The sequence below is a fragment of the Patagioenas fasciata genome, chromosome 1, assembly GCF_037038585.1.
Source record: "Patagioenas fasciata isolate bPatFas1 chromosome 1, bPatFas1.hap1, whole genome shotgun sequence".
Lineage (NCBI taxonomy): Eukaryota > Metazoa > Chordata > Aves > Columbiformes > Columbidae > Patagioenas > Patagioenas fasciata.
This window is the reverse complement of record NC_092520.1, coordinates 150,270,120-150,293,005: the sequence shown is the minus strand read 5'-3', so window position 1 is coordinate 150,293,005 and position 22,886 is coordinate 150,270,120. Positions and strand designations below refer to the sequence as shown.

General features: G+C 39.1%; 1 protein-coding gene across 18 annotated transcripts in view; it reads right to left on the bottom strand.

Moving 5' to 3' along the window:
- The window catches only part of ERC1 (ELKS/RAB6-interacting/CAST family member 1), a 295,118-nt gene that overhangs the window by 54,958 nt on the left and 217,274 nt on the right, over positions 1-22,886 (bottom strand). For all 18 annotated transcript variants that reach the window (XR_011742041.1, XM_065859918.2, XM_065859923.2 and 15 more), the window contains one exon: positions 4,356-4,500. Coding sequence is in view for 17 of the 18 variants with exons in the window: in XM_065859918.2 (XP_065715990.1) it covers positions 4,356-4,500 (145 nt within the window). In the remaining variant the exon portion in view is untranslated. The remainder of the gene's footprint in view (positions 1-4,355; positions 4,501-22,886) is intronic.

The following is a 22,886-nucleotide window of genomic DNA, read 5'->3' as shown; positions in this document are numbered from 1 at the left end:
TGTTCACTAACAAAATGGATGAATAAATCAAGTGGGTTACACAGAACTCTCTGTTGAGCTCAGTACTAATCAATATTTTTCATTAACAATCTGTGTGACAAAAGAAAAGATATGTTTATGAAATATATGGTGAGTGGTTCTACAAGCACGCTAAAGCATAGGATCAAAACTCAACATGTTCTTAAAAGACTGAGGAACTGATCTCAAAATTACTTTTATTTAGGGAAAGGCAGCATAATCAAATGTACCCAGCATTAACCTAACCTGGGGTCACACCATTTAAAACGAGAATGTTGAGATCCCATCATCAATAATACTGAATCAAGCTAGTTCCTGGTAACTTCTGCTACAGTGTATTAAAAAAGAATTGGGAATAATTATGAAACATCATATAATAATACGAGCGAATACAGTGATTTACAAACAATTCAACTGAACAATACTCCAAGCTCTCAGATAAAAAAAAAAAATACACTGATACAGTTCAGAGCCTCCTAAAACTTTCATCACTATTACTTAGCATTTATAGCATAGGAGCGCCTAGACATGTTGGTCAAGTCGGGCCCCTACTGTGCTGGACACTGTATGAACACAGAAAATGACTATCTTTGCTGCAAACAACTCCTAGTAGAAAACCCCAAGCATTAAGACTCAAAGCCCACAGACAAGTAAACCTCAGCCTGTTCCAATATGCCGCCCCTTTACAACTCAAAACTGTAGAGTAGCCCTTTGCCCTGTTGCAACAAAGGGAAGACATTATTGTGGCATTTCAGTACTTAAAAGGGGCCTAAAAGAAAGATGGAGACAAACTTTTTAGCAGGGTCTGTTAGACATGAGGAAGAAATTTTTTACAATGAGGGTGATGAAACCCTGGCCCAGGTTGCCCAGAGAGGTGGTAGATGCCCCATCCGCTGGAGACATTCAAGGCCGGGCTGGACGGGGCTCTGAGCAACCTGATCTAGTTGAAGATGTCCCTGCTCATGGCAGAGAGTTGGACTAGATGGCCTTCAAAGGTCCATTCCAACCCAAACTATTTTATGATTCTATGATATCCTGATCATTACAACAAACATATCCTGATCCTTATAACCATGCTTGACAAGGAAAGGAATAAATGGCTAACAGGCTACTTTTTAACAGATGAGTGGTGGATGTGATGCCACAAAGCGGGCCAAAGCTCCTTGGGTCTCCATCAGTTCCAGCAGGACACACATCACGGGGGCTTCTGCATGGGTATGATCAGTGCAGGCTGGCTGGCGCTCATCAGGCTCCATCTGGACTTGCTTAGCCAGCCTTCAGCTCTGTTTTCTTGCATCAGTCCCGGCCCCCTTCGGTGAAGCAGCCTCCCAACCACTGCTTCTCCATGAACTACTCACAGAAACAAAGTGCTCTGGGGGGAAGTAAATTGGGACCACATTAGCTGGTGACCCTCGCCCCGCAACTGGCCTGCCTTTTCGATGATAGAGGAAATCCCTCATACAAAGTGACAACCAATATGAAACAGGCAGCTCCATTTACTGGAAAGCCTGGTCAATGCCGAGTGCCTCATTAGGAAATGGTCTCTATATTGAGGTGCATTCCTGCAATTCAGAGCCTAGAAACTCTAAATTAAAACAACATTGATGCCATATCCTCTTTCCAAAATGCCTCTCTTCATCCAAGCTTTAATATGCATATTTAAAGAAATTAAAGAACCAAAAAGTCTTTGGCAGGACTCTTTCCCTTTCTCTCACACTAATATTCTTGCCGTGCAAACAACAAAGAATGTGACACTGTGTTGGGAAGGGACTAAGTAGAGTTAAAGCAAGGAATAACCACAGAGTCCTCCTGAATCTGTACAAACTTTCCTTGATGAATCTATGTGTCTTCACCAATATTTTTTTAATAAATAGAAACCACCTGAAATGCAGGGCTGAATAAATCAGATTTTTTTTTTTTTTTCCAAGAAGTAAATTGAGGCTCATCAGTAGAATGAGTTCTTGTTTCGGGAGAAAGTTGTACCTTTCTCTACACTAAGAAAGGTCAATTAACAGTAAGTCAGTCTAATAACAGTGGTAGCTATTGTAGCAACTCAATGATAACCAGCACAAGCAATGAAAAGGCACAATCTGAATCCCATCATACATGGTTGGATCCATTCACACTCACTATTGCAGCGTAGTCAGAAAACTGCTCTTCCTGAAGCATTATTTCTGTCAGAGGCTTTTCCCGGTTCGCAGTGAGATTCAGAAATCAGGCCCAAGGTACCCACCACAGCATGTGTAACTCTTCACACAAACCACCCCCTTCTGCTATTGCTCAGCATTTCTGTTTGCATCTTACGTACATGGAAATGGGAATCTTTTAGTCAGCCGTGCCTGACAGCCAACTGCAAGAACTGTTCTCCCACCACAAAGCCTAAGCAATTCCTAGAAATGGGATGGACTGCGATACCAAATACTTATCAGGGAGCTCAGCAGCTCTGAAACAATGTTAAAGGCAGAAGGAAGGAATTACTGAGGTCAGGATCCCAGCTCTGAATCTGAAGGGTTGAATAAACTTCTGAAACTCCAGAACTGTTTTTCAAAGACTTCCAGAAGATTGTGATTAACTGGCCTCACTTGCATTTCTTGCACAGCTGTGTTCAATACATCTGCAAGTCTGAAAGATTTTTCATTCACAATTTCTACTGTAAATTTAGGAATTACAGCTAAACTTTTAGGAAGTTCCTGAAATGCTATATAGTCCTGTGGAGCTGGCAAACACAGATGGACCTTTGTTCTCAAAATGTAGAAAAGGGTCCATGTAGAGAAAGCTTAAATTGATGAAGCAGCACAGTTGTTTTGTTGGAAAATATGAGGCTGGTGACCTGTAATAACTGGAGAGGACCACAAGGGCCAAGTACACAGAATATTTGCAAACCGTGTGGAAAAATAAGATTCCCTTTAACTATATAAGTAATGAGGATCCTGTAAAATCTCCTAGCCTTCTCTTTTGACCCATCTCCTATTTCTGGAGCTGCCAAAGTTGCTATGATTTGAATTGATGCACAAAAAGTACCCAAAGTACCAAAACTACTGGTAAAGAAAAAACTAAATGTGATTTCAGATCCTCTGCATCTTATAGAGGTGCTGAGTATTACTGTGCCATGATCAGTAACTTTGAGGAGCTTTTCTTTCTATGTGTTGAAAGTTGTACACAAAAAAGGATAAAAGGTGATACATCCTTAAGATGTAGGATAGATTTTAGGGAGAAAGTGTCATATCTCTATTAGGTCAAATAAATATTTCTCAGGCATAGTATAAACATGAAACTAATTACAACTGTTGCTCAAAAGTAAATAATAGAAGACTGCAACATATACTTCTTGCTCATCTTGAAGCTGGTACAACAAAATCACTGTTCTTAAATTAAACCTTAAATAATTATCTTAAAAATTCATGGCAAATAACCTACACGTGTTTCCTAAGGAAGATGCAAAGAAATCCCTTATCAGAAAACAGACCTGGTTTTGCCTTACTGTATTTGAGAACAAAAGAAACTATATGGTTGACAGACCAAATGTTGCACATAAAACTTTACGAAGATGGGAACAGTGGCACTGAAGAGGTTGACACTGGATTGGCAGTAGCATATGTGCTCTTACAGGGAATGTGGCAACGGAATACCTCAGAAAAACCCACCAGAAGCCCTGAAGTGAAAAATCTACACAGATATTTTCATATCCTAAATCTCTTATTGCCAGGGACACCTTTTGGTTCCTCTGTGTTTATTTGCAATGTATTTTTCACATTGCATTCAATACATAAACACAATAAGCGCTTGAATAGAAACATTTTTTTTTTTTCTGATTGTTGCCAAAAAAGGTCTTGGAAACGGGAGAGGGACGGAAATAGGAAAGGTCCAATCTACTCATTAGTACAAGACCTCCCAAATTCCACTCTGGTAGCTGGCATTCCCATATGATGTTCCTGTCACAGTAGAGACACACTCACATTTGAGCTTTACAGCAAGGAGAATTTTCTTCCATGTACATTTCTTCCCTGACCAGGCAAATACAGAACACCAGAAGATATATCACTCCATTTCCCTGAACCTGCAGTTATTTGTGCCTGTAGAAGATAAGAATCAGTTTCCTACACGTTCTATCACACATTTACTGCTCGGGCAGTAGCACAAAGAAATTTCCCTCAACACTGACTTCTTTCCCCAACATGTTTTACAGGCTTCACGACCAGTAGCTAGTTTGAAATCATTATTTATGCACCTTCTATCCCAACATACTACAGGATTGTACATTATTTGTTCCACAAATCAAGATCATAATCTCACACCAGACTACTAAACAGTTTCTTTCCTAGCTCTCCTCTACTCACCTGCTGCTTGAGCTGTTGCACGAGACGGTCCTTCTCTCGTTTCAGTGCAGCCACTTCATCTTGGGTCTTCTTCTTAGAGGATGAAAGTTCTAGCAGAGCAATATTGGCATCTTTTTCACTAATGGCAGCAAGAAGGGCTTCTTGTCTGAAAAATAAGTATATATATACACACATTATTACTCTGCAAAAGTTAGAGTAAGCCTCTACATAGAGTTGAACATACCATAAATGCTGTAGCAGTGTGCAACTCTGAAGAACGGTAGTAACAGTAAGAACAGTAATGTTTGTCATGGTTATATGTCTGTTGGTGCAGCAGGAAGTTAAGACCTGCTTGCCTCCCCCCAAATGACTGTGTTGATACCAAATATGTTATTATTCTGCACTCCAATTCTCAGTTTTTAATAGCTACCATTTATGATTACTTTGACTGAACATTTCCATTTTTTATAAAGTTCTAAACACTTCCAGAAGATATTTTGAGAATACATATGCAAAGACTGACTGTGTTAGACTACATACATGTTAGAATACATATGTAAGACTTCTGTGTTAAATTATATTAGGTTAAACTGCCTATTCATGCAGCTGTTTTAGAGGGAAGATGGCATATGACAAGTTTCACTTGAACAATACAGTTTATTCCCAGAAGGAAATGACAACACAGACAGTTTTGTGCGGTATGACAGATGTTGAAATAGGTGCCTTCAAGAATGCTTGAGCTATTATTTCACTTTTCTTGTGAGTAATCAATATAACGAGCTTGTTGGATGCACATCCTGAGTAATTAACACAAACGCAGGCCTGCCCTCATCACAAACCTTTTGTAGCCTTGCAGAACTGGTGTAAGCAAGAACATTCTGTAGCAAGATCTTGAGGCTCAAGCATGATAATAACTAGATACAGAAACACTACCTTGTCATAATCTTTCCCAATAGCTAAAAACTGTTATGAATAGAGTTCAGAAACATTTTATAGGTACTGGGAAGAGAAGAGACTAAGCCAACAGCCCTGATGATAAAACAGCAGTTCTCAAATGAACTCAAAGGATTGTTCTATGTTAGGGAAAACAACTGTTTTTGTCCTTTGACCTCAATTCTCACCTGTAGCTGGTATGGCTAAATCAGGATGTGCGACAGGGCATAGAAGAAAAACTTTGGCCTTATTGTCCAATAAGGGTGGCTTGTCCCACCTCTCACCACCTTGCAAAGATGGAATAAAATAAGGTCCTACCCATTTGTGGCTGTGTGAACGATGGCATCATGCAGGAGTGATAATGAAAAACAAACTCTAAATACTACAGATTTCCTATTACTTTTCATCTAAACATTTAGTTACAAATGTAGTTAGAATGGTAAAAATTCCAGATTTCCAAATAATCCAAATTTTTACCTGCTCTACTTTATAAACGAAAGCATATTAATATTGCTAATTTCAGAGAATGATTTTTAAAAAATCATCCAATGTGCTAAAACTATTCTGCTTATCATGCCAATAATAACATTGCTCTAATGCTTAGTCTTTTACTAAAGATGTAAGAAAAGTTATAGAAGCCTAATGTAAACTATTAAGATTGCTTTTAGTTATACCCATCTATCTTTCTGTTTGTTGTCAAGACCTTTTTTAATAACGATCCATCACAATCTGGTGACTGGGGATCACACTGGCAAACTGCTGAGGGTAGCAATGATATTAAATCTGCTTTTTGGAATTACCACTACTTGAGCAGTCTTTATCTGTACTAATGTAGCATCTTCCTAGACAACTTAATCTTAGTTAGGAATATGTAATTGTGTCTAAACCAAAAATACTCCAAAAAAGTACTCATTGAGCTCCATGTGAAAGAACACATGAGTGGGAAAATCTGAGAAGAACAGGACAAATGGACAATGCTTTTATGTAATATTGATGTTTTGAACATATGTATTTAGCATGGACTTTTAAACTGAGGGCTTGAAAAGGGAAAGGACCAACAGTACTGGAGTACAGAAATTTTTACCTGTTAAAATGCTGAAAACTTACAAATTTTATGACCCTGGTGAACTTGAAAAGATGTATTTAATATTGCAGTGTTTCTGAGGACGGTGAGTGAAATAGTTCCATCAAGTACTTCAGTGTTTAAATCAAGTGTGCAGGGAGATGCACACTTATATATGCAGGATGTAGTCAGACAGCTTGCACTAGCTGCAGTTCTACTGGATAAAGAACTTACTGTCCTGGATACTTAATAACTGCTTCTCCAACCTGTAAGAATAACTGCATGTATACTTGCTTCTTGACTTTGTTCTATAAAGTAAGAACAATACTGGTTTGCCTCTTAAAAGAAAACCCTCAACACCTTATTTTTAATAGAATGGGACCAAGAAGCGACTTCACGTGCAGTCCTGCTGCCAGATCTAAGAAGATGGTGGTGTCGGAGAAGCAGCTCAGGGCTCCAACCTTTTAACCCAGCTCAGCAGTCACCAGCTCAGCACTTTTGCCTGCAGAGTTATGTGAAAGCCAGGTTCTGAGGCTGTCTCTTTGAGAGCTGTATGGGTAGACACCACATTTAAAGAGTTCTTGTTATTTTTTACAGGTGCAAAAATAGCACTGCTTTCACTTGCGAGGCGTGAAGTTTTGCCGAGACAATGGGCGAAAATTGACTTCCCGCTGAGAAAGTCCATGACTGCTTTCAGATGAGCGATAGCTGGGATGGAAGAACACCTTTTCTTACACATCACAGCTTTAGGTGAGAAGAGGGTGATGATGTATGGCCTGGTTTCCTTCTGATCTCAGTGACCAAGCTTTTAGAAATATTTATGCCAGTGAAATCTTAAGATCTCTATCACTTCACAGGCAGAAGAAACGAGAGCATAAAAAAGAACACTGCTAAGATGTGATCTCTGTTCACCCCCGCAGTCAGTGCAATCATTGCTAGAGCTTAGCTGAAGCTACCCATACACAGAAGTTTGCTGTTTTCAGGATCTCAACTGAAAGCATATACCCTGTATCAAAAAATGTGAAAGAACCATGTACTTCAAGAGGAAAAGGTGTGTTTCAACAAAGTTGTTTGCCATCTGACAGCAGAAGGGACTTACACAACGGACTTTCAGTGGGTGGAATTTATCTCTGGATTTATACAGGTGTTTCCTGTACACTCTAAGAGCTTTTTTCAAGTGGACTAACAGCATATCAAAAATCTGACAGATCCAGTCTGAGGAATGCCTGGATCCTGCCTAGATCATATATATATATATATTTTAGAAAAACTAGGATCTTAAATTATTCCTTGTCTTTCAAGATGTGACACCACAAAGTTTGGCAATTTTTTAGGCACTTTAGGATAATCTTAAGATACTCTAAATAAATTTCTTCTATGAAGAAATACAAAGATTCTGATGACTAAATGGAGACAAAGCCTGAAATAAAGGACAAGGTGCACATCAGATTCCCAGTTGTAGTGTCAAGATTATAGGTGTGGGAACAACCGATAATGGGTGCATTATTATTTCCACTTTGTTTCTGTTGCTTTATGGAAAAGCATTCAGTTTTGGACGTCTGCCTGAGACATGAAAAAATATCAATAGAGTGAAGTGACAGAACATGATCCATGACCTCTGCTTTTTTCCTGCTATCGGTATCCTGGGAAAGACGGGCTGGCTTGGAGCTCTGGTAATTTTCACTTTCTTTGGAGTAATCTGTTTTGATTCTAAAGAAACACTTATTCTTTTAATAGTAAACCCACAATCCTCACTGATGATTCAGGACCAGAGCCAAGAATATCTCTGTAACAATATCTATATAGCCATTACTCTGGTATGGAAATTTGAGGTGCCTCAAATAGCACGTAAAACATACCTTCTGCAATCAAATCCTTCGTTGCCCATCTCTACTTCTTAAGTGAAAACTCCAGGACCAGGACAATGAGATATGGATAACAGTCCATTACTTATTTTTTTGCTGAATAATCTTCACCACCATGCCTTGGAAAAAAAACCTCCCACTGGCCAAAATTTCAGTGCTATATCATGTGTTAGACTGCGGTGCTGGTCAAGAAGTGGGGTGAAAGGCATTGTGGCTTTCTAACCATTTTCTGGAACTGAAATAAGATGAAGTTTGAATCAAGGTAAGAAAAATATCCTGTGACGTAATACATGCACTATAGCTGCATTTTTGGATTCTTTAAGGTCAACATATACTGTTTCACATGGGAGAAGTGCAGGTGTCACTGTCAGCTCTGCTGAAAGGACACGTTTGTAATGGCATGTAACTGTTCTCAACAGTGCTTGTAATTGCTAAAATGGTTTTAAAAGACCACAAAAAGCAAGTATCATCAAGCAAAAGACAAAGTTTGTGACTGAAGAGCACCACTACAACACTGACTTGGTTCCCTTCTTGACAGCTGTTATCCCCTGGGAGACCAGAAGAACCTGCTGTAAGACAGGTGAGGTGGCAAGAAGGAGGAAATGAGCTGATATGTGAATGGTGCCAGCAGCATATGAGCAAACCATCTGTCAGGAGTGCTGCTGTCAGACATACATGCTGAACTTCAGTTTAGGTAACAGCCAGTGGTCCAGGCTTAGCTTCTTCAGCAAGCGGTGTGTCTTCGGTTCACAACGTCAAAGGTCCTGACATGTTCTAAGAAGCAGGCAAAGAACATACTTGCCACACAACCCAAGTGGTTGATCATTTAAAATACTAGCTAATGCCAGAGTCACCACACAAACCCAGCTCACTTAAGTCAGTGCTGGTATTTCAGACAGTGGTAGTAGCGTAGCTGTGGCAACAGCAGCTCAGGAGGGGAAAAACTGCTTGTTTATCTCTCCTTTTGGGCAGGTTCTGTAGCCTGAACTGAGCTGTACAGCAGCTTGTAAGAGGTAAGCAGACTTCAAAACAGACTGAATATTACCAAGGGAAAGCTGAAATGGCAATAGTGTAGAAAATCTAGTGAAAAGATGTTTAGGATTAACTCTGAATTGGACAAAAAGAGGAGGACTTTTTCTTCTATTTATGCTGAAGCCTTTCATTGAATATGGATCCTTGTCACCACAGACTGGAGTGATACCAAGACCAGTAGGTTCAATTCTTAAGAGAGAATGGTGCATATAATCTGAAGATGAATATCATCATTATTTGCTCTGTTTGCAGTCTTGGAAGAAAAATAATGCAAAGAAAGATGAGTGTGCCTTTCTGAAAACAGCTACAGAATAGTGAAATGGTGGTAGAACTGCCTCTGGAGTACTCCTCACTCATCCACAGTCTCCATTCTGTTTGCAGTTCAGCTGGGACTGAGAATTCTTACAGCTGATACCAAGGTCACAGAGATAATTAATGACTCCAACTCTGAGATACTGACCGATCCAGAGGACCAAAATGTCTTATGGAAGGCAAGGATGACCACAGAGCCAAGACGCCACTGAAAATTGCCATGACTGAATTCTGATCTCAAATATCGTAAGCCTGTAAAGCATTCCTGACGAGTTGCACTTACTGGCATCTTAATACTTTTGTCAACACACAAAAAAGAATAGTGTGCGAAGGCACATCTCTTTTAGACCTTCAACAGAAACATCTGATTTTTGGGAAGATAACAGGGCAAGACTGTAACAGTTTAAACTGCAGCTCGGTTTTCAGTACAGGCCTTGCATCAAGGCAAAACTTCAAGAACGTCCCTCAACCACTGAAATGGTAATTTTTTTTTAAAGAAAGCTTAAAAATCAGAACACTGTACTACTAGAGTACTACATATTACTAACACTACAAACAGCAGAAATAGAAGGCATCCAGCAAAGCAGTATTTTCTAAATCTTTCTGTAGCAGAGAAGAAAGGATTGAAAGAATTGTACAGCATTTAACTTCAGATGCTGAACAATATTTTCCTAGAGAATACTTCACCCGAAGTGACTTTAGTAAAAATAGCAGGTGCTAGCATTTCATACACATGTTTACAGAGGTCCTAGAAAAGGACATACACAGCTCAGATGAGACTTCTTTTGTTGGCTTGAGTGAGGATAAATAAGTGATACGGTCCTTTGGGTGACCAAGTGTTCAAATGAACCCAGAAAATAAGGAACTACAGCTCATACAGATTAAGTTACCAGGTCCCATTAGCACCAAAACACCCTCATGTGCAGTGGAATCAAAATTGTAACACATCTTCCTGGAGCACTGTGGACACCAGTCTTGTTTCATTCCTCCTTTTCCTCTAAGGTGAACCACAGCATATTTTTGCAAATGGGGACATGAGACTTTTTAACTACGCAGTGACCCTTAGCACTGCAGGACTAATATGCTGTACTCCTGAAAAATATGTTGTAGCAGAGTAAGTCCAATAAGTAATAAAAAAGGTTCATCCACAACAATAAAAATGTTTTAACTACAAGGGTAGCCAAGTTTGTCCTCTGGCTTATAAATACTAATAGAATCAAGATGTTTTTAAATTGTTCTCCACAGCACTTGGTTTCAGTACACTATGTTATTCCTTCACAGCTCCTTCCTAGTAAAGGAGAGGAATCCTTTAGGTAAAACATAACAGAAAGTGAATTTTAAAGAGCAGTTTTGTGTTTTGCAGCACAGTTTTCAGGATCATAAGGCTGGAATATTTGTTGGCTGTATCATTAGAAATTATGACCTCCTGCAAACAGTGCTGAATTAATGATGTTTCAAAACATAAAAACTGTACATATTCATTAAAAGAACAGGTTTACAGATATCAGAGAGAACACAAATTCCATATGGAAATGTTATAAATACATTGTTCTACATAATTTTATTTCAAATTATGAGATTGCTTCCTATGTGGATTATTTCTGAAAGTGCAGATGAGATAACATAAAAGCAATATTGAGATTAGCAGCAGGTTTGATTTTAATGTCACTGAGGAAGTGGGATAATTCCACCAGGTCTAGTTTCATTATAGGGATCAAATCTATTTTCTTTTTGTCAGGCATTGAACTACAGCATTTAAGGATCTAGCACAAATTTGGAGAGATCAGGTAGCTACAAGCTCATAGCAATCCAGTCAGTTCCTTCTGTGCTCTTCTGTGCGGGATGACTGACCTGCCAGTTTTCAACCTGGTATATTAGAATAAAGTGCAATTATGGCTGTTATGTGTTTAATACAGAAGGCTTCAAACTGGAAAGGTTCTGCTGTTTCATAAACTGTTTATAGTCACCCCAGTGGTAAGGGCATCAGTCACCACAGAAGAAAGGAGCTGCTACTTGGGCAGTACTTGCTTTGGTTGTCTGATTTTTGCCTGCTGCATTTACTCAAAGCCCACAGAAAATGCTGATCAAGCTTTTCATGCTTTTCTACCACAGACATTTGTAAGACTTATATGGTGAATCGTCATTACAATAAAAACTGTATTATTTGCATATGAATAAAAAACCTCATGAAGTAACAACAGCATAAAGAACTAGCAGGCAGAAATTCGGATGAAGTATTGCAGTATTATGAGAACTAGACAGACTTTTAGGCAACAGCTCAGAACATAAAGGTGTTAGGATACAGTATGCAGCAACTTCATGAGTTTGGCAGAATTACTCTGTTTGGATGGGTCACACTTGATAAACTCTTGAAAGGTAAACAGTAAACAACACACTAAACAGCTGATCCCTGGGGCAGTTCTCCTGGCACTAACATCATGAACTGTGTCAACACATCAACTACAACAGTAGTTCCAAACTTCACATTTTTTTTCTACTTTTTTGCTGGTTATAGAGCATCTTCAAAAAATTAGGAAACTCTGACTGCTCTTGAACTGTGTGGAGAATTAATTCCAGTTTCTAACACCCTGAGACCCCAGCAATTAACAATCACCATCCTGTCAGTGTGTTAACTGAACCTGCAGTACCTTGCATGGAAGATGGCATCCTTGCGGAGCTCTGGGTAGCAGAATTTGGCAGTCATACCAGAGAACACCATTTCAAGACGCTAATAGACCAGTACCTTACTTAATACACAAATTGCAAAATTCTGCACCTGCTACAATTTCTGCAGTATTTAAGATACAGCTACATGAAAAGCACAAAGTAGCCCAAATTGAACAAAACATTTTCCAAAAGAAACTCCAGCAACCTCTTGCAAGAGAAGGTGGGGAAAAAATGTAACTTGGCAGTGTGTACTAGCTGCACTTTTAATTACACCTGGGAATAATCAAACCTCAGGCTGCAAAATTATTTCCCAAACACAGCCTTGCACCTTAAATCAAAAGGGATAATACCATTCCTTCCATTCCTGTACTTGTTTCCTGAATCAGCCAGTTACCTTTGCCTTGTCTGAACAGCACATCATCAGTCTTTCTCACCCCTGATCTGCACTCTCACAGCTACCAAAAAGGAATTGCAAATTCAAGCAAACCAAGTGAGAAGAAAATTAAAAGTCGCTTGTCATCAGCAAATTGAAGCCTCTCGAAATTACGCCTTTTTACCGTTCTTTTCAATGTCATTACATAAAAGAGACAACTGAAGAACAATAGATAAAAATATAAATTCTTTGGGTAAAGAGTGGTGTGGTCACAAAAGAGATGCCCCTTTAGTTTTCCATTGTATGAATGGTGTGATAATAATGTTAATTTTAGACACAGGAAGCATTACCACTTGTCTTGTCCTTGTTTAAACAAGCAAACAAACCGACAAGCAAACAACCCCCCAAAGCCAACATACTTACACCATATTCAGACTTTCCTGTAAACATTTTCTCCAACATCCTAAATGTCCAGAACTACAGAAGCATCATTCCTTACTAGGGTTGATAAGCAGTGCTTTTCAAAGTCCTTTCCCTCAACATATTTGATATACTCAGAAGTAATACTATAAATATTTTATATTACCTTTCCCATTAGTGTTTTAGCCCTTCGTTTACTTAAGCTTTCCATCTTTCCTGGGGCAAAGATTTGCAGCTCCTAGTCCCTCTCATGTCTCAGCTCTGAGCACTCAGAATTGCAATACAACTCTAGACTGTGTCTGCCAGCATGTCCAGAAAAAAAATCTAAAGCTTTCGCAGAAGCATTTACCCATCCACTATTAATTTCCCAAACTATTTTTATTGATTAATTCCTCCAGTGAAAAAGAGGCTACTGCATATCACAGCAGCTAAACTCATAAGTTTATAAGTCTATAAGCCTTATCTACCTGCCTGTGAAGAGTGGGAGTTCTTGAAGATGGCACATTTTAGAAGGAATCTTCAGTTCTGGCACTTGGTGTTATGGGAAATTTGTCCCTATAAGGGTTTGGGTTTTGTTTGTTTGTTTGTTTTTAAATTTTTTAAACAGAACCAAACCAAACCAACCAACCAAACAACCCTACCCCACCCCCCAAAAAAAACCACCACAAAACCCGCCCCCCCAAAACCAGACAGCCTTCGGCAAAGAAGTACCCACAAGGCTCTTAAGTTCCACAGAGCTGGCTTTTTTAAGAAGGAAGTCCTGAAACTTCCTCTGTCTTTCTTCATCTGCAGTTTAACAGCAGTGCAAATAGAATCATAGAATCATTTTGGTTGGAAGAGACCCTCAAGATCATTGAGTCCAACCATAACCTAACTCTGGTATGTCCCTAAGAACCTCATGCCTTTTAAACACCTCCAGGGATGGTGACTCTACCACTTCCCTGGGCAGCCTGTTCCAACGCTTGACAATCCTTTCCATAAAGAAATTTTCCCTAATATCCAATCTGAACCTCCCCTGGCACAACTTGAGGCCATTTCCTCTTGCCCTACCACTTGCTGCTTGGGAGAAGAGACCAACACCCTCCACGCTACAACCTCCTTTCAGGTAGTTGCAGACAGCGATAAGGTCTCCCCTCAGCCTCCTTTTCTCCAAGCTAAATAGCTCCAGTTCCCTCAGGCACTCCCCATCAGACTCGTGCCCCAGACCCCTCACCAGCCTCGTCGCCCTTCTCTGAACTCTCTCCAGCACCTCAATGTCTTTCCTCTAGTGAGGGGCCCAAAACTGAACACAAGATTCAAGGTGGGGCCTCACCAGCATCAAGTTTGGGGGGGACGATCACTTGTCTAGTCCTGCTGGCCACACTGGTTTTGATACAAGCCAGGATGCTGCTGGCCTTTTTGGCCACCTGGGCACACAGCTGGCTCATGTTCAGCTGGCTGTTGATCAACACCCCCAGGTCCTTTTCCGACAGGCAGTGTTCCAGCCACTCTTCCCCAAGTCTGTAGCGCTGTCTGGGGCTGTTGTGGCACAAACTTAAGGTATAATTTTCATCCAGGTAATACAGGCCACCAGAATATATCCCATTCACCAGATTTTGAAAAATGAAAAAAGAAAAGCAGTTCTTGTTTACTCTCCTGTGACACTGTCAAGTGCAGGTTGAGCTTTAGCTTAGCATGGCTTAAGCTGACATAAGCTAGGGCTCTTACTGGAAGAGATGATTCTGCCCTCCCATTTTCAGCACCACTGACTGTGTATCCCTGCAGTCTGGTGAGCCAGTTAAAACTTAGCCCTGAATATAACAGGAGGAACCCAAATCTGACCACGCAAATCTGGTTCCTTATTCCTAGAGGAACTGCAGTTCTTCAAGATGCTGTGACAGTGTCAAATCCTTACCTGCCAAAGCCAGTGCAGCCAAAAGGTGAGAACAGAAAGTGAATCATGGAATTCACATTGATCACAACATATCAAACAACCACAATTACCAGAATGAAAACAATTGTTTTTTAATTATGTCTTCGTGAATCAGACCCCAGGTGAAAGATGGTAGAAAGGAAATTTCGGTTATATCAGTCAAACAATGACAGCAATACTGCAGTCTTAGTTTGGTTTCCGATCATGTTAAAAAAACAACCCAAGTCATGATCTATAACATGGTTGTTTTAAGAAAACTATCCAATCTTTAGATGCGAATCAATTATACAAACTGATAGAGAATCCACCTCCTCGCTAAATGACTGTTATTTCTGGTTAGTATAATTCATCTCACTACTTTCTGTATCTGTCTTGTTTCCATGCTTGACATACTCATTCTGATAGGTCATCATACCTTCCTTTCTTCATATTTTATCTGTTCGCTCATTGGAAACCAAGGCAAAGGCATTCATTTAATTTAGGACCATATGCATACTACTGGTAATTCTAGCCCTGCCCTCAGTTCACTGTGGTTCCACTTCTCTTCCTGACAGAATGTTTTATTACTTGTTTTTATTTCCTTTAGATGGTCTAATTCAGCATGAGTTTTCACAATCCTCATTTTATTCCTGCAATTTCTGCCTCCCAGAAACATTTCTCTCTCTTGACCAATTTTTAAGACTGCTGCTAATTTCCTTCTGGATGCACATACACAGCCAGTTAGGTGTGTAACTCTTCCTTACACGTTTTATCCCTTTGTTTGGGATGCAAACGCCGCATAGTTTTTGGCTTTTGATTTAAATAAATCCCCTGCTTCCTCTACACTCAAATCTCTGAGTCCTTCTGTCCAATTTACTTGCTACTCAATGTTCTTAATTTTTCAGTTTACTACTTTGAAATTGAAAGCTTGTTTAGCGTTTTTTACTCAAATATAAGTGTACTCAATTCATGCTCACTAGAGCTGAAGTTGTTTTTGGTGATGATTTCTTTTCTAGTATCATCAACACTTATTACAATCCTGAAATCTTAAATCACTTCCTGGTGATCTAGTAAATACTGAGTTAAGAAGTCCAGCAGTTTCTCTGATTTGTATCCAACAAATAGATGTATCCCATAAAAAGACATTTCTCCATTGTTATTTACATCTACCACAACTCTACACCTAAAATCCATAGCAGGCTACTATCCATTCTCTTTGTATAACTCCTTTTATGGTCCTTATATTATCTGGATTCAAAGTAATACTATTTCATTTATGTATTTATGCTATCAGTTTCTTTACTTCCTCAGAATCTCCACTATTATTAATATATGTCACCTGTACTTTCATTTCTAGCTTTCCTGAACAACTTGTACCCATACTCCAGCTGTGAATATGATTCTATTTCTTATTCATTGCTATTATCCCTGTGACATCTGGTTTCATGTTATATAGCAGATGTGTTGAGCTACTCTGTTTTGTTGTTCTCTTAGAAACATCTCAATTTTTCTCTGCATTTCAACAAATTTCCTTGCTAGAGTTACAAATTTCTTTCCTTATGTATTGTCTATCTGACTACCAACCTGGATGTGTCTCACCTAACTTCCTCCTCCCTCTTCTCCGAGGGTTCCTTTGTATGATTGTGCAAGACTCTCTTCCCTTCACCTTGTCTTCAACTTGTCTTATTTCTAAAATGATATATTTCCTATAAGGTCAGACACATTATGTGAGACTGTTTACATTAATTCTGCAAAGGATGTCTTTCTCTTAGGTTTTGGTGGTAGAAACAGCAGCACTGATGTTGACATCTGTTCCATCGTAATCCTAACGCTTACTACCTGTCTTCCAGTCTTTGCTGGTTGCTGCTGCTGCTGCCCAGGACATGGATTGAGAAGAGAGCAGAAGAAACACCAAGTGTCTGGAGAAGGCCAGGAATAGCAGCATCAGGGGAAAAAGAGGGTGGCAGCCGTTCCATTCAGCCCTGAGGCATCACTTTACCTTCTGCTCCTCATAGCTTCAATGACTGCTGCTTAAGTAATGCCAAAAAAGTGTTTCTAAGCAAACAGAAGTTGTTGAAAGGGTTGAGGACAGGAATGGAGCAGGTGTCAGGGGCTATGGATAAAATTTGGATATATTTAGTTCCATAATTGCAGCAGAAGGGGCCTGAGAGGTTTAATTTCATTTCCTTTTCAGATCCGGGTCTGAAAGTAGGTGTAGCTACTTGCAGCCTCTTACTGCAGAAGATTTGTTTGAATTGGCACTACAGTATATTCTGATGAGCTCTAAAGATAAACAACTTTCCACATGCTTGAAGCAACTGGCATTCTACAGTAAGTAAGGAGCACCCTACTGTCTTTTTTCTGTTTTTATCTCTATCCAGTCCCTGCTCTTCAGGGGAAGAATGAGACGAAACTGGAGCCACATGCTGTAAAAACACTTTGGGAGAATGAGTATGCACACTCTGCTCCAGAACAAGCACTACTAAGCCTGATCTAAACCATGGAAACAGACCCTTGACAACCCTTTATTAACAGATCCCTGCTAAAGATGATATATTCTGCTATACAAAGCTTTTTTTCATGTACAGATTTAAAGGAGTTATATAAAAAAAATAATGAAGCTAAACAATCTCTAAGTAAGCTGTTATTGTCTATGTTTTGTAATGAGACACAATTACATGAAACTTAACCAACATATTGAGAGAGCAAGTTATTAATATGTGAGCAAATTGGAAAACCGTCATTTTTAGCACATTCCGGCTACCAACACCTTTTCAACTGGACAACTTTGAAGCTGTGTTTATCTAGCAGTTTAAACAAAACTCCCATGACAACTGTCTTATTGAGGAAATCTTATCACATGCTAAGTTACAGATATAATTCCAGTATCTCAGAAAAAGTAAAAAATTTCCAATTTCAAGTATGTAAAATAGAATAAACAAACTTAAAACAGCTTGTATCAAACGAGAGACTGGTTCCCATGAAAACCTGTCTACACTAGAGACAAAGAGAAATTCCCATGCCCTCTTGTAAGTAGCCTTTTGCGTATTTTGATATAGTTGCCCTTTAATTGGTTGTACCATTGCTAAGCAATATAATTTGGCATCTACATAGGTATTGAGACTTATGACCAGGCTAATCTTTTGACACAAAATTTATTGCTAAATTTCAACATGTTTATCTATTTTATGGAAAAACTGTGTGTATTTTCCAAGGCTGACTTCAGGATGAGAAGGTTAAGGCAGAAATTAGAGCATGTTGCAAGGAACAGGACTGCTTTACACGTTAGAGCTTCTTAATTCTAACAGTATTATTTAAAAATTACTGGAGGAAAAATGGCTCTTTCTGTAAGCGCCCTATGATGTCCAAACTATTTTAAACAATTACATTAAAACAGACAAATTCCTGGCAAGAATATGTGGTGGAGATTTGCATTTAGGTGTATGGAGAACCACAGTGGACAGGGGCAGAAAATAACCGAGAGACAGGGTGAACATGTGTGAATTGTACAACTTTTAATCCTGAAACTGTACTTAAGAAATGGGTATTTTGCACAACATCAGGGAAAAATTCCGAGCATTTTCTGTAGTGTAGGGACCAATGAATTTACAGGAAAATATAAGGATGCTTCATGCAGAATAAGTCTTGAAAATCAAGATGGAAAGACCACTAACAAAGAGAAGTGTTAAATTTTTAAAACTAACAACTGCTAACTGCAAAACATGTAAATGAACATAGTCAACTGAAACAGAAACATGGTTTAGTGGAGCTGAGAGTCAGGATCTATTCTTCATGCTTGTCACTTGTGGTTTGACCAAGAGCACATCATTTAACTACCTCTGTAAACGCAAATACTACTATTTACTTAAGAGAAGGATTGTACGAGTACATCTGGTAATGTCTGTAAAACAGTGACATCCTGAGTTGAGAAGAGTCAGGTCTCTTTATTTTTTTTATAATGTATTGTTAGTTTAAAGGAAAAAGGGGATTACCAAAATCTTGCACGCTTCGAGCTGCTGTATTTTTCCTAAGACTACCAGGACTGCACTGAGATTTTCACTTCTTCACACAAAGAAACTTGAGGAGCTACAAGGTCACAAAACTACGAAGGAAACACCTGAGAAGCAAGAGGATTCCTCTACCACCAAATGCCAAGCAGACACAGAGCTCTTGGGGAAGACAAGTGAAACTGCCAGCTCTGAGCAAACATGCATTTATGGATTTATGGCAGCCTCCCAGTTACAGGCCCATCTGGGTTGGAGGGTGGGGAGGCTGGGAAGACCATGCGCCGGGTACATTTTTACCATTCCTGCTGCGGTATGGCGTGAATAAATCACAGGGCTGAGGTCAGAACAGCCAGCCCATAAAGTGATTCATGGGCCCAGCAGCACATTCCCCCAGGACTATGTACTTTATTACAGTAAACCTCAGAACAAGATACAATTTCCTGTCTCAAGGAGCAGCCTTTAAATCAGGACACCTGGACAGCCCTGCAACCACTTACAGAAACAATATGGCGCTCAGCCCCACCGCTGCCTCTCCTCACCGGCCTGCGCTGCCCGAGGCCTGCCGCCTTCCACACGAAATGCCGCCTTTAACACGAAATACCGCCTTCAGAAATGACCTATATCTGCCACAGATTGCTGTGGTGACAACACCATGAAGTCAACGTATTGACAGAATCCTATTCTTCAGTCATAGCTCCCCACCCAAGGAATAAATACTCTTCATCTGTTGTTTTTCAGTCCATTTTAGTTTTTAGGTCTCTTCTGCACTGTAAAAATTTGACCCAAAGTGTTTAGGCAAAAACGGAACTGAAAGTAATTAATTGGTTTCTCTGTTAGCAAGCAGATCCTTCAACAAGAGGGCTTCTTCTTTCTTTTTTTGCAAGCTGAAGCACCTGTCACGCAATTTAAGTCATAACATGGATGTTCTCACTGTGATCCAGGACTGAGTTTTGGGTTTGGCACCTGGAAAGAAACTGAGGGGGTGACAGAGGCGATGGTATTGTTCGACTCCTGAAAACTCTCAGTCTCAGCTAAAAGCAATGTTGCTCTTAGACCAAAGGTTAAGTTTTCAGTAGAAAGAACAAAAAAGTAATTTTAAGTCATGAAACATTCTGCTCTAAATATTCTGGGGACCCTTATCTCTAAGCACTTGAATCACATAGGCCTTCTGGGCTGTGGAGGAGCAACCTGCCATGACTGCCTCGTATTCTAGTTGTCCCTCAGATAAAGGTGAGGTATGTGCTGATTGTACTTCTGCGGTTCTCCTTGGAAGCAACAGGACACTCTTCAGATGGAGGCTGTCTATGTTCACACAAGGCGGGACAGAAGAAAAACTTGCTCTGCTCCCTTCAGATCCATAATGGATCACCGGAATGAGAGTTATATGCAGGTATCATTTTTCAGTATGCATCATTTGACAATGAAGAGCACGAATAAGAAAAGTGAAGGAAGCTTCCCTTCAAGCATTTATTAGCAAAAGGCAAGAGTTTCCTATGGCTTTGCTGACAGTAAGTCATTCTGTACAATCACTCTGAAAATAATGGAAGACATTCTGATTATTTTCACTCTTCAAAGTTATTTCAGGTCTTAAAGCTATAGACATAACAAGCTAACATGTCCCTGGGAAGCTGCTTCATGGAAACCACAGCTAGGAATAAGAAGCTAACACATACTGAGACACACCTGAAAGACTGTAAGACTTTCAGAGGAAAAGAACATAAGAGAAGGTGATAGAGGAGGGGTAGTTTGGGGGAAATTTAGGGGAGAATTCATCAAACACTGAAAGTCAAGAATGCTATTGAACCAGTCAAGTGAAAAAAAATCTAGATAAGGAGAGGGGAAAAGAGAAGCATCAATAATACAGATGTAAGTAGCACTAAACCCATCAGATTTGTCAAAGACTGAAGCTGCCTGACGCTATTTGTTTCATGATTACTTTTCCTACAAGCAAAACAGTTGTGTGGAAAACTAGTACTTCCACCTGCTTATTTTGTTTTATTCTACTTAAAGTATGTCCTTCACTTTTGTGGAATGTTTCAGAGCTTACAGCAGGCAGAATCAAGGTTTACTCATTGATTTTATCGAGTCTGATTTCCCGTACAGAACAAATACTTACATTGTATACAGCTGCTCCCATTAAAGTCAATAATCTGGGGCAGGGGGGGGTAGGAAAATGACATCCACTTGTGACTGAAAGTCATGAGGAACTGGCTGCTATCCTTGTGAGTTTGTCCCAGTGGGTAATAATTTTTGCTGTCAGAAAGTCATATGCCTTTCTAATACTAATTTTTCTGTCCTCAGATTCTAGATAATGATCCTTGTGTTGACCGTCTCTACTGGAATAAACAGTGTTTTAATATCACTTCTATTTTGTTTCCTAGATATTAGAACTATACAGAGATTGTGACTATAAACTACTCTATAAAACAGAAGTAAGATTTTAATTCTATTCATACTCATTAATCCTACTTTTATGTAGCCAAAGTCCTTCTGCTGCCAATGTCACACTGCTTTTTTACATAACATGGCAACATCTTTTCCAAGTAATTCCTTTCAAAATAGTGTACAATAGTCTCCATATTGTTCTAATTTATATGCCTAACGTTCAGATGCACTTTGTGAAAACGATTTTACATTAAGAAGCAATTTAAATTGCCCTACATGTCTGTTCTCACCATTAGGTAACACTATGCCATTTTCTTTATCACCTGCAGGTTCCATTGACTGTCATGTAATACGCATGTTCCTAACAAATCAAGTTGACTGGTATTAATTAGAAGTCTATTCTTTAATTCTTTATATTATCAGAATCTTTAATTAGCTTATTCATTACTTTGCTCACAAATTGTAACAGTTAATCAATTCATAGCAAGTTAGTCATCCTGCCCGCTATTCTGCGACACTTCCAGAACTTTAGCATTTCCATAACTTCTAGAATTTCACCAGAATTCCAATATTTATTAAACTTTTAAGGAGCCAAAATTCCCTTCGGCCAATTTTCTCTTAGTGTTCTCAGATACCAGAGTGTCAGCCCCAACACAAGTATAACATTTTCAGCAGTTTCTTATATCGAAAATAAAGAGATATTCAATGCCATGGTGCTTTTCTAGGAAGAGAGACAAAAATGTTTCTGTTAAATTCCTGTGTGATCCAAATTAATAATAAAGATGTCGCAAACCAGTAAAAAAACCCAAAAAACTAGGCATTTGCAAACACCTCAAATGGCTTAATGAACTGAAAAAAAAAAAAAAAGGAATAGATCTTCCTTCACTTTCTTTTTCCAATAATTCTAATTATGCTGGCTATTTCATCACCAACAGAAAGCACCAAATTTTTATAACTAAACAGATTTTTAGTAATTTGAATGCTGGCATTAAGAAAAAATAGTGGTCATTTCACCACCACAGCAAATATGAATGGTGTTCTCTCTGAAACCAAAGACAAAATTCCCACTGACTTCATACAGTAAGAGCTGTATATTAAGGGACTGGATTGCCTGTGCCACACAAATGGTTTTAAATATTAATTAAATATTCCTGAAAAACCTTTGGCATTCCATCTATCGAGAAATATACATAAAATCACACTTAATAAAAAACATTCTAAGGTTGCGAAGTGTAATTTGCAGATGTTGAGAAATGCAATCTTAACACTATCTACTTGTGGGGATGCTTTATGACGTTTTAGTCTTTTATTAAATGAAAATATCCAGGTTTGACCAAAGAACCTATATGTCATTTTATCCTGAAAAGCTTATTTATCCATTATGGTAATATATTTAGGGACTATAGCAGGAGACCACCTCAAGTTGCTTAGCAAAATCATCTTCAGATAAAATACATATTAGCACCAGCAGATCCATAAGAATTTTCCAGCTAAATATTTGCAGCAAAGTGTGTAACTGTGACATACAGAATGGCTTCAAGGGTGGAGTAAAAAAGCAAGTTTTAATTTTTAGGTTTTATTCAGAATGTGTAACCCCCAATCCT